Source organism: Mercenaria mercenaria, chromosome 17 (genome assembly GCF_021730395.1).
Source record: "Mercenaria mercenaria strain notata chromosome 17, MADL_Memer_1, whole genome shotgun sequence".
NCBI classification, from domain to species: Eukaryota; Metazoa; Mollusca; class Bivalvia; order Venerida; family Veneridae; genus Mercenaria; species Mercenaria mercenaria.
The window spans coordinates 48,172,787-48,186,357 of record NC_069377.1 but is presented as its reverse complement, the minus strand read 5'-3'; the positions used below and the strand labels follow the sequence as shown (position 1 = coordinate 48,186,357).

At 34.7% G+C, this 13,571-nt stretch overlaps 1 protein-coding gene across 3 annotated transcripts in view; it reads right to left on the bottom strand.

Moving 5' to 3' along the window:
* Positions 1-2,077, bottom strand: part of LOC123536033 (rab11 family-interacting protein 1-like) — a 52,557-nt gene extending 50,480 nt beyond the window's left edge. For all 3 annotated transcript variants that reach the window (XM_045318809.2, XM_045318810.2, XM_045318811.2), the window contains exon 1: positions 1,811-2,077. In XM_045318809.2, coding sequence (XP_045174744.2) covers positions 1,811-1,844 — 34 coding nt within the window. In that variant the 5' untranslated portion in view covers positions 1,845-2,077. The remainder of the gene's footprint in view (positions 1-1,810) is intronic.
* Positions 2,078-13,571: the final 11,494 nt, after the last annotated feature.

The following is a 13,571-nucleotide window of genomic DNA, read 5'->3' as shown; positions in this document are numbered from 1 at the left end:
TTGTAAAAAAGCAAAATAGAGTTATCGAACCTGTGCAATGTAGGTCAGTTTATCACAGTGAATAAGTGTGCGAAGTTTCAATCCATTCCCACAAGTGGTTACTGAGATACCAGCTGTAACATACAAAACCTTAACCAAATCGGGACGCCGACGTAGACGTGGACGTCGAGGCATGGGTGAGTCCAATAGCTCTACTATTCTTTGAACAGTCGAGCTAAAAAATTGTGTAATAAATATTTACAGTATCATTGTTCTCATAGTTACAACAACAGAACGCCAGTCTATTGACCTGTTCACTTATCTTTTATTTTTGGAGGAGGTGTTAAATGGATTACTTATTCATTTTGTTATTGGGTGTATATAACCAATAACCAAACTGTTAAAGTCACAGGGCTTTTTCACCTTTAATATAACAGAGGCTGAATATACATGTATATCGGCGTTTTCCCAATCTGATGCGTAAAACAGTGAATTTTTTCCAAATTTGAAACAATGAATTTCCCCCCCAAAATTCCAAAATTTGCTGAAATGCTGAGCTAGGATTGTTTTATTGCATCAACTATAATGAGACCTAGTGACAGAATGCATTAACGACAAAGGTAAAGGGACTGTTGGACATTGTCGATGATGGCAAGTTATAGTCAATGCTTATGAAAGGTACGTGTCTGTTTCATTAAAATTAAACAGCATGCCCACTCATTTTTAAAGTTGAGGGTACATGTACGCCCTGCTTTTGCAAAATAGGGGTACACTTCAAAATTTGGGGGTACACTACATGGCAGATCTGAAAATTTTCTATCTAACTACTGAAATTTGTATATTACGTTTTCTTGGGTTTTTTTTTTTTTTCATACAGAACTCTCGTGGGTGAGGTATAACAGATGAGATAATTTTAGAAAATGTAAAACGTTTTTCCAAAGTTAAGATAGGAAATTCTGAATCAAAAGACCCCTCCCTATATTATACTAAATATAAATAAGTTTTCAGCAAGGTTCATGTATTCCCAATTTCGTGAACGGAACACGATTCGTCCGAAATAGCATACAATCAACTGGAGACTGGTAAAATTTGTCCATCAATAATAAATGCCCAAACTATTACAGATATGCAATGTGTATCAAAATTGCAGTTAAATATCGAAAAAATAAAATACTGTTAACCTTTTGCTGAGTTTATTAAAGCTAAAATGCCTTTTTGCGTTTCGTATCCATTCTTTTTTTGCACACGACCCGTGTGACGTCCGACTAAAACATTTACCAAACCCCTCTATACAGCTGACAATAACGCCGAGAATTCGGTGATGGAAACGAAATTATAACGTTCGTGGACCAGATCTGCGTTTTAGACCATACCAAACAATTGGCAAGTGCCCGATGAAATAAACAGCGATTTGGCAGCTGAACTGGAGTTCCGAATCTCTGCGTGCATGTACCCCCAACAAGTGATTTTTATGCGTGCATTTGATATTTTGTGCGTGATTCACGTACTGCAGTGCGTGAATGGGCATGCTGTTAAATGCAATCCTCGTTTTCAAATTTAACTTTAACTCTCATAATTTTTCAAATTTTTGGAAATAACGCAGTATATCTTCCCAATTTTCAAAAAATCTCTTTTCATTTTCCCAAAATGGACAGGCACAGGCACCTTCCCAATTTTTGTTAAAAAAAAAGCCCTCATTGCTGAGTTTCTGTTTAAATTAAATTCTGTAGATCTATTACATTCACAGTAATTGCAAACTTACTTATTTGTTGTCATAAATTTCTGTAAATTTTAATACCATGGGGTATGTACCTGTCATTCATTTACTTACCTGTTAATTGTACATGAGTAGGCTCCCAAGTCATCCTGACTAATGGCAATAAAATCCGAAGAGCGTTCCGTGACCAGGATTAATTTTTTCAACTTTTTATAAAGAATAAATCCAACTAAATCATACTTCCGTCGAAATAAATAGCACTCGTTGCAACAAATTATAAATGCATTATTCACATGATTTAACTAACAGAAATTTAAAGTAAACATTCTTCTATCACTTCGTTCACCTGTAACTGTCAAAACTGTAAAGTGGTAAGTGCGCCTGCGCAAATAGATTACTTCCTGTTACCTGGAAGGGGGCGTTCAAAAATGACAAAGCATTGCGATATTTGTCGCATTGAAAAAAAAGGCTGCGATATTTGTCGCTTTGAAGAAAACAACAACAAAAAACCGGGAACTTAACAAATATCAATTGTAGACACACGTCCGTGTACTTCGACTATCTACTGATTCCAACATAAAATGACCAGTATGAGTATTACAAGGTATCTGTACGAGAAAGAAGAAGACGAAGACCAAAATCATTCCGATGGACGCTACTGGAAGTTTACAAGATACACAATGTACAAGAAGCTCCGACATATATATATAAAACAGAGATTAACAATGATATTTAAAGCGGCTAAAAAGGAAAAGACATAATAATGTGTTTAAGCATATTTAAAACATATTATATGTTAAGTAAAATATTAAAAGATTTAGATTAAACTGCTAGCATACATGACAAGGCAGTTTAAAATAAACAAAAGACGGCTAAAAAGCATAAAGCATAAAAATAATAGTAATTTTTAATACTTATAATAAAAAGTTGGAGTAGCACCATGTGCTTATAAAATAGAGACAATGACTAACCTATAGCTAAAGTAGACATTACAGTTTACTAAGAAATGTCCTATGGAAATAAAAGAGAAACAGACAACATACAAACAAACATAGTGAACACATACTCTAAGGTAATCAGAACTCCCTTTTGTAGGATATGACAGTCCCAATAACCTGTGGCGTCGAATCCCACGTCCCAGTGGGTGTCTGTTTGTGGTCTGGTAGAGATAGATGAAAACTTCATATACTCATGATACTGTTGTTGTTAATTACGGTGCTTTGACATGCATTAATTAATTAATTAAGTCTCACAATATCGCATTTTCCATTTCATAAAGTTTTTCCATTTCTTGCTATTTGGATGTTGTTAGTAAGCTGGTATCTCAATAATCACTTCAAGAACGGATTGGTACTTTACACAATTGTGTTATTTGGTAATATGACATACATGTGCCTTTTCATAAGTAATGGGGTATTCAACCCAGTATCTCATTTAGCATCATAAAATGTTTTATGACTCTATCTGATGTGTATTTGATACATGTAAGTAAAATAGTTGCCCTTTTTGTATATAATCTCGAAAAGCATGACACCGATGGATATACATTGTATTTTAAATAATTTCATCAGATAGTTGCAACACAGCGGTTTGAAAGTGATCACAGTCAAACAAAGTGATATATGACATGTACTAATATGAATCCAATACATTTGAGCCGTGCCATGAGAAAACCATCATAGTGGGTTTGCGACCAGCATGGATCCAGACCAGCCTGCGCATCCGCGCAGTCTGGTCAGGATCCATGCTGTTCGCTTTCAAAGCCTATAGTAATTAGAGAAACTGTTAGCGAACAGCATGGATCCTGACCAGACTGCGCGGATGAGCAGGCTGGTCTGGATCCATGCTGGTCGCAAAGCCACTATGTTGGTTTTCCCATGGCACGGCTCATTTGTATTAGTAACGAAACTAAACATGTCTCAGGTTTCAAACAACTAAAGCTAATTATATTAAAACATTGCTATCTGGATATCGAAACAATGACCCTTTGCTTCAAAGCGTTATGCATTATCAACTGAGAATATATATTTTTATTATATATGTGCGAGGTTTTATGTCTGAAATAGAGCCTGTATTTTACTAGTGAATATTCAACTCCCATCGAATACGGAAAATACTGAATGGTTGACGGCATATGAACTGGCGTAATTATGGCGTCTCGACGTTCCATGCTAAAAAAAGTTCACCGTTTTAAATTGGTTTACAGCCTTATTTTGTCTAAAATCGTAGTCAATTTTGGCTGATATAACACTACAAGTAGGTAAATGTGTATAAAAAAGGGTCATTAAAGCCGTACCTTGATATGCAATGATGCATTCGGCTCTCGTGTATTTTGCCAGACCAGATAACACTCGGCGCATGCACCTCGCGAGATCTAGGCCGGTCAAAATCCACTGAAGCCGAATATAACAATACAGATCAAGACACTGTTATAATAACCCAAATTGTATACGGCATTTGTTGCCCGTATTCTAACTGCAGTTCGGTTCCTTTCTCCAGCGACGTTTCGTTGTTGTTTTCAGATTGCAATCACTCTGTAACAGTTGCTGATATTTTCTTTTGTGAGTGCATTTTCCTTTTCAGGAAACGATGTACCGAGGAGACTGGCTTATCAGTTAGTTCTTCTGTACTTCATTCTTGTGTGGTTGTGGTAATTCTGTTACATACAAAGATTCTTACATGTATTCCGTCATGAAATACATGCAGCAACGCGTTTTCCCGCACAATGTTCAGAAACTTTCACACAATGTTCAGAAACTTTCACACCAAATGGGTGTATTCAGAGAAGCGCTTGGGCAGGATTCGCTCGGCAGCGGCACTGTTTTAACTGGAATTATAATGCACAAGATTCAGTTTATGGTACAGAAACAGTCCTCATGGACTATCTGGAATTATTTTGCCACTCTAAACTGAGTCTTCGTGGAGATAAAATATCGAAAACATCTTATTTCATATGAATAGTATTTTTTTTCTGAAATATTCTGTTGTTACAAATCTTCTTGGTGCAGAAGTATCTACCGCGATTGTTGAATAAATCCTAAATATGAACACTTTTCTTATGTTTAACTGATGCCTTATCCGTCCGTCTTCAATATCACACTGGATAACCGGCTATCCTGACGCCCGCTGGAAATGTAACCCAGCTGTAAATCGGTAGGTAAAGTTTTTCAATTATTTCTATTAAAACGAAGCCAATTCTTGCAAATCAACTTGACAGTTTTGTCAAGGAATGACCATGGCTTACATTTACAATTTCTGGGCCAAAAAACGATCGTTATGTTTTGAGATATTTGCTAACAATTTCTTCAGTTTGAAAAATCGAGCAAAAATCCAAAGTTTTGCGCAAATTGTCTTGTTTATGAACAACCTGTGAAAACTTTTGTCATCTGGTTTAACAGATGTGTTTTTTCGGAACACCTGTGTGAAGTTTCCGGGTTCTACGTTATTCTTGAAAAAGTATATTAGCCGGCATGGTCGAGAAAAAAAGACTGTCGAAAACGGCCGCTGTATTTGAAATAGGCAGCCGTTGAAGTCAGCTGTCGGCTATCGAGAATACAGCTGTATAAAAGTAAAAAAACTGTCTTGTAGACATGTTATATGTCCCGTAGTGTCTCTTCTTTATGTATATTTTGTATATGTTTAGTCTGTCTGTGTTTTTGCGATTTCTTCCGTCTTTCATTTGTGTAAAATGTGTATACTTCCAGTCAGTAAACAGTTTGTATATACTTATGTATGGTCCTTATTGCCATGTCGAGTAATTCTGGTTGATTTTATTATCATTGTCCTTTCGGTTTAGGGTAGAAGTTGCTTTGTTCCTTTAGTTCGTCCGTCCGTCCGTCCGCCCGCAGTGTCTTGTCCAGGCTCTGATTCTACATGCATGGACTGATTTTTAAGTATTGATTTTTAAACTTCGAACATGTGTTACCAATGATACAAGTATTAGTGAGACCCATTCATTAATGACCACCTCAGTATAACAAAAAATTGTTAACACAGAGCTATAAGTATAAGTATTTTGTTCTCTCTTACAGTTTTCAAGGGAACTGACCTAAATTTACAGAATGTATACATTATGAAGTGAACTTGTGCATAACGTAAGGACGTAATTGAACCATGTCCAGTTTAGGACACATGCATTATTATTATAATATATATACACGGCTACTAAAGGCTAGCGCCACCACCAAATTGTGGTGATAAGGAAAAGAGCTATCGACATTTCCGTGGTGCAGCTATCGCCCGTTTCTACTTGTAAACACGTAAGTATAAAGTTTATATTTTGTCTTATATTTTCATTGATAGAACTTTTTTCGAAAATCGGAAGAGAATGTAGTTCCGTGTAACAACACTTTTACTACAGGTTGGCTGCAATGTCATTAAAATATTATGCAAATTGTGGTGCCAGGAGCTTTTCTCCCGAATTTGACAGTGGCATATTTTTATTTCTGCCAGTATTCGAACACCATTCCGATGAATAGACACACTGTAAGAACATACCTGCGCATGCAAATGGTGTAGAAATGAATTACACGTATTCCCATACACCAAACAATTACGAAAAACACAGTAAAAAGTTAAAACACAACTATTTTTGAAAGTGGTGGCGCTATACAGTAGTGGTGGCGCTGTTGTATATGATTAGTGGCTGATATATTCAATTTTAATATATGAAAATGTCTGTCTGCAAGCCACGGAAATTTCTACAATAATCGATGTTATCAACCTATCCCACACTACACCCAAATTACGTTACTCAACAAAATACATGTAGTAACCTCTACATGATCGCAAAATAATCTACATTATATGGATTCAGATTGTACATCTAAGCTCTATTGATTAATCGTATTTAATCGATTGAAATTGAAAATGTACTGTACTTACTTTTCAGAAAGAATTGTGAAAGTAAGGTCTTCTGTTTACAATGACATGCAAACGACGTATAAAAACAAAGGGGAGTAACTTTCAGAATCTTAATATAACAAATAAATTCTACACTATCTTCAAATTATTTCTTGGACACAAATCTATGTTTGAAATAAAAGTATTACTACTATTTTTCTTGACCTGAATTTAAAGTACACTTACGTTTGTATTTAAGTAGAATATTTAAAAGTTAGAAATAATTCTACATTAACATTTTAAAGGAAAATATTTACTTTGACTACAAGAGTCCCAAGGGTCTGTGAGTATTTTGTTCTTTTTTTCTTGGATAGAGAATGTTTCATAAAGGTAAGTAAACTATGATCGTGTTTTTCTTTCTTTAATAACATAATTCCCTGTAGGAAAATTATCAATTAAAGAATGTTGGTGTTTGTTTTGTTCCGAATGTGTCAGCAGTTCGTATTATTGAATGCCGTAACAGCGCCACCACTACTGTATAGCGCCATCACTAGAGTTATAGCGCCACCACTTTTAAAAATTCTGGTATATTTCTTCTAACCCGAGATTTTATTATTCATGGTGTGTGCGTATATAATTATTTATCATTTCTACACCATTTGCATGCGCAGGTATGTTCTTACAGTGTGACTTTTCATCGGAATGGTGTTCGAATACTGGCCGATATGAAAATGTGCCACTGTCAGATTCGGGAGAAAAGCTCCTGACACCACAATTTGCATATTATTATAATGAAATCACAGCCAACATGTAGTAAAAATGTTGTTACACGGAACTACATTCTCTTCCGATTTTCGAGAAAGTTCTATCAATGAAAATATAAGACAGTATATAAATTTTTCTCGCGTGTTTACAAGTAGAAACGGGCGATAGCTGCACCACGGAAATGTTGATAGCTCTTTTCCTTATCACCACAATTTGGTGGTGGCGCTAGCGTTTAGTAGCCGTGTATATAGATTAACAGTTAATAAAATACAAAGTGATTATATTTGTTCAGATAATTCCTTTGTCAGTTTTAAGGGATCTAGTTCATGCGGAACTATAAAGGGCAGTTGATCGTGTTGTAAGGACAGCGATGCTACATACTCGGATTAGGAATTATGGCCCAATAAAACCGTATTTTTTTACTGCATGGAAAATACTAATCTTGTGGCAGTTGTCAAGGGATCTGACAGAAAATAACAGAGATGCGTTGCTATAAACTGTACTTGCGCATGTTGCCAGTGTATATATAGTATGCCAATTCAATAAAATGGGTTGGTGTCGGGTTTTTTTTATATTGTTTTTGCATTTTTGTTCGGAGCGGATAGTTAAGCTCGCTGACTTCGAACAAAGAAGTATTTATTTTTATAGCTCTTTGCTTCGAATCACATGTCCCATGTTGTGGATTCAAAAACCCTCATTAGATTTAAAATTATTACATGTGAGGTAGCCATCCAGATGGCTAACGGAAGGTCGGTGGTTCTACCCAGGTGCCCGCTCGTGCTTATAATAAAGTCTGGAGGAGGACCTGGGAGTTCCCCATCATCAAACAAAAAAAAAAAAAAAAAAAAAAAAACCCTCACTTTACAACTATTTTTACCTTTTGCCATGTTTTATACATAAATTGCTGATATACATTTGTATTAGATATGGTTCCAAGAGTCTTCATATATTTTATCATTTGAACACAACAGCAGTCTGCAAGGGCCGTACGTGTGGTGGCTGTGAAAAGCCTCTTTGTACTTTGAACTCGGGGTGATGGTATATTTTCTATTGCTCTGACCTCATGGAGTCCATCAATTTATGTGTATAACAGGGGGTCAAACGTATTTTGGCTCGATAAAATTTTAAGCGAGAGCAAAAGGTTCGCGAACATAAAATGGCGATAATTAGCAGGTAAACAAGATACGAGGTCAGTATTTAAAAAAAAAATTATGTTATTTCAACAATAATACGGTTATTAAAACTGTGCATCGAGTGGATAAATGTTTCAGATGTGTAGTGCCGTTTCTACGACGAAGAACACTCTCATATATAGGAAGTATATAAAGTAGTATAATATAAATTATAATGTTAAAACCTCTTTCGGGCTTGGAAAATCTGGAAGCGTGTGAGCTTAATTTATTCATCATAAATGCATAATGAAGCCACATCCCCGTGAATGAAATGTGGGACGGCGTTTTGCGGGGTGACGTTCGGCGGGACACCGTTTGTCGGAGCGACATTTGGCGGGGTGACATTCAGCGGGGCGATGTTTCTAGTAGAGCAGCAAACCCCCAGGTTTAGCATTTAACCTGGCCACCAAAAGTTACAAAATATGTCATACACCAAAATGTTTGGGAGGGTCTGAAGTTTATTGGACTACCGGCATAAATTGCAAAATTTTGGTGCGGACCGAGAAATCCAAGATGGCGTCCAAGACGGCTGCCATTTTAAGTTCTTATACGTAGATTTGAAAATAAGGCTAGTAAATATTTATGAAGAAAACACAAGTAACTTAACTACATAAAAGTATCTAAACTAAGAATGTGTTAAATAATTGTTATATTCTAGATGTCACTCAAGGTCATTTCAAGGTCATACTCAAGGTCAAAAGGTCAAAAACGGTCTAAAATCACTGTTTCAGCTACAATTTTTTTTATTGTCTCCAAACTGAATGGCATAATTTGGCATTTCTCATATCAGATCTGTGTGTATGACAATTTAATTTGCACTATTTTAGAGGAGTACTTTTGGTTACCATGGTTACCATAGTTGAACTAAATGCGTTTCAATATAGCCGCTATTTCAGATATATTTTGTGGATTAATATACAAGCTTTTAAACTGTCTTTGAAAAGAACAAATGTTACAAACTTACTTCTATTGTGTGTAAGTAAGAAGAAGTGTTATAATTCTGGAACTGGTCAATGTCATTTCAAGGTCAAGGTCAAGGTCAAAAGGTCAAAATAGGGCAAAAGTACTTTTTCACTTAAAAATTGTTTCCTTTTTTAGAAATTATACCATTAACATCAGAATAGACCTAGGTCTTTGACATATTCATCAGCAATTTACATGAGGATAGATCTGGTAACTGTAGTAACACCTAAATGTTCTTTACCATGAGCGGCATTTAATCTCTGTTAGGCAGATTTAGATATACTAATGAAGAAAACGCATGTAACAGAAAACCTGTTTTTTTCTGAAACAAACATGGTATTCTGGTTCATGGTAAATGTCTTTGCAGTGTTTTACGATGTTTGCCATTTTTGTCCTTATAGTTCGAGTTAATAATAAGGCTATTAAATATTAATGAAAAAAACAAATGTGGCCTAAAGGCATACAAGTACTCGAACTAAAAATGTTTAAAATAAATGTTATGTTTTTGAAGTCACTCAAGGCCATTTCAAGCTCATACCAAAGGTCAAAAACGGTCTAAAATTACTGTTTCAGCTGCACCTTTTTTTCATTCTGAGACTCCAAAATGAATATCATAACTTATTTTTCATATCAGACTAGGCTTGTGTGTATGACAATTTCATTTCCAATATTTTAGGGTAGAAAATTTTGTTACCATAGTTACCATGTTGAAACCAAATGCGTTTCAATATAGCCTCTAGTTTAGATCTAGTTAGTGGAAACAAATAAAAGTATGTGAATTGTCTTTGAAGAGTACACATGTTACAACCGCACTTTGTAGTAAGAATGTTTTTAAAAAATGTTATATTTTTGGAACTGGTCAAGGCGATTTTTAAGGTCATATTCAAGGTCAAACGGTGAAAATAGTCTAAATTCACCTAAACCCTATACACATTTTCAATATTATAAATTGCATGGATTTTCATATTAAAGATTGAACATTTATTTAAACATATAAAATGATACATATTTTGCTCGTTTGGCTGTGTAGAAGTTACAATTGTAGACATCAAGATTAAGAAGTTAATATATGGTTTCGGTGTGCCTTCTGGCCATAATGACCCGGATGCCATTGTGAAACTAGATGTACCATTAGTAAAAAACTAATTTATTTCAGCTTGATTATGATGAGAGCTTAAAGCCTATTTAAACCACTCTCGAGTCCGTCTCCTGGAAAAATTAGTACCGGTGCCATATGAGTTTGCATGGTCATGACCCCAGTAGGGCTCGAACTCAGAGACCCGGGTTTAGCGGTTGACACCTTAACCATTAGACCAATCCCATTTAGAGAAGAACGCACACCTAAGTCGTTTATTGACAATATCATGTTATCAACAAATGTACCAAAAGTAGCTGAGCAAGTCAAAAGATTTTTTTTTTACTTTTTACGTAAATTTGGAACTATTTATACTAAGTATACATGTATAATACGTTTTAACACCACAGTTGCCATTAGTGATTTAAAATTTATAAGAGTTAACAACAATATTGACAGACGTTCCATTTTAAAGTTGAAAATAGTATGTAATAATAGAAATTACATAATTACTTTAGTGACTTACGCAACTTTTGATTTTGTAATTGGTATGGTAAATAATTTACGTCCGATTGTTATTGTTATCGTGTCTTCTTCAAACATATTAATCATAAAATCATATTACAACATATTGCAGAATTTTTATTATAAAGTCCAAAAAAACCAAGTGTAGAGTTTAAAAAGTTGTTAAGTATATCATTATGTTGTAAAAATAATTTTGAAGTAAATACGTGAAACGAAAGAACCTGTAAGTGTTTTCAGAAACAACAGTTTGGGACAAAGACCGCGTTTTTTTCCAAGGCCACTTTCAAGGTCAATGAAAAAATTACTTTTTCATTTAAATACTTTTCTTTTTGTTTTGTTTAGTTTTATTCTTAAAATGCATTGATCCACTTGGTTAGTTTAAATATTACAATGTTTTGCAATGGCATTTAAAAATAATTGAAATTAAAGAATAAAATGCACGTTATAAACAAAGAATGTAGTAGATCTCGAGCATTACCTTTTTATTGATGTTTCCCTGATATAATAAATCAGAGTATCAATGATAGATGTATTTTTTGCACACAAGACTAGTTGTTAATAATGTGTACATCATACATGTTTAATTTATAAGCAACTATATATATCATTTCTTCCTTAATTAAGCATTTCTAACCACATATATACGGAAAAAAAACGTTTTCAATCAAAAGGAAATATTTCTTTGTACAGTTAGTCAATATCTCATCTCAGAATAAACATTATCTTCAAATGTCTTTGATATCTACCAATTTCCGTCGGCTTCAACATCTACATTGTAAAATGGTTCTATGAATTCAGATCAACATCTTTTGTGGTAACTGATGTCACCAACACGATATTTTTTGAAAGTCAAGGGAAAATGACACTGCTAATAGCTTTTTCACCTTCAAATTGCCACGTTTCCGATATAAACTTAATATATTTATAGTTAAACTCTAATAGATATTTACATCAAATTTAAATTTGCACTTTCAGGAACCATGAAATCAAACAATAAAGCAAATTTATTAAATACCAAGTTTCAATCTGTACTGGCCAACAAATCACCACAATCTTTCAAACAAGAAAAGGTTTTCAAAAACAGAGGGCCTATATCTTTCAATTGTAACATTGCCAGTATCCCAATATTTCTTAAATCCTAATCGATTGAATTGCATGGTCTCAAAGTGCTCGCTAACCTTAAGCCAGACAAAGCTTCAGAATAAGACTGTATTCACCCAGTTGTCATTAAGCGCTTCGGGTAGAAATTGTTGATGTTCTGGTAATAATCTTCCAAACCTATCTCCTTTGGTCACAGTCTCGCTGCTCAAAGAGGGAGACCCAAGTAACTTAGCAGACTATTGGCTTATACCATAAACTTGTATGTTTTGGTAAAGTGTTGTGTTCAATGTTTTTGCTCACCTTATGAAACACAACATTCTTCAAGACCTCCAACATGGCTTTAGTTACAAAATCCTGTCTGACTCAACTGATAGTATTAACAGATGAAATGACTAGAAACATTACCAGTTGTAAACACACTAACTTGATCTTGCTCGACCAAAGTTTAGTTTTTGAGAAGGTAAACCACTCAAACTCCTTCTAAAGGTGTTTGCCTGCAATTCCTCAAGTGGCCTGTGGCATTCCTACTCAATAGAAGTCAGTATGTAGCCATGGAGGTGAGGTACCTGTGACATCTGATGTTCCACAAGACTCTGTCCTTTATTATATATATATATATATATATATATATATATATATATATATATAAACAATCTTCCATCTCTATCAAGTAACAAATCTGACACATTGTTGTTGATATTGTAATCAAACTTACACAGTCTTTCTTAACAAGTTTAAATGGATAAATGAGTGGGACATGGAGTCAAATCCTTCCACATGCAACACCACAAAAACAACAAGAGCTGTCTGTTGACAGCGCGCTAGACTATTCGAAAAATTTATGGAAGTATGGGGTCAAAATATTACAAGAGATTTTCAGACAAAAGAATAAAAATAGATAAGACTATTTGTGGATTTGGATGAGTCTTGCACTATATGGCAATGTGTGACCATGATGGTAAGTAAGTGTTCAAAGTTTCAAAGCCATATATTAAACAGTTTAGACAAAATATGGAATGGCATGCAAAAGTTAACTTATTTCTGTATCAAAGAAGGGCCATTACTGAGGTACAGTACTTGTTATAGTTATGTGGTCTTGCCTACATTTGTAAACAATGATGGTAAACATGTGGTCAAAGCTTCAAAGACATATGACAAACATGTTTGACAAAATATGGACTAGTATGAAAAGTTTAACTAATTTCCAAGTCCATAAAGGGCCATAATTCAGCCAAAAATAGTTGGACTATTGCCTAAAGATGGAAATCATGAGGATAAGCAAGTGGTCAAAGTTTCAAATCCACATGTCAAATACATGTAGTTTCGACAAAACATGTGCGGAAACTGAACCAATATCAAAGTCCAAAAAGGGGAATAATTCGGCCAAAGTATGTAACAAAGTTAAGTACTCTTGCCTACAGATAGAGACTAA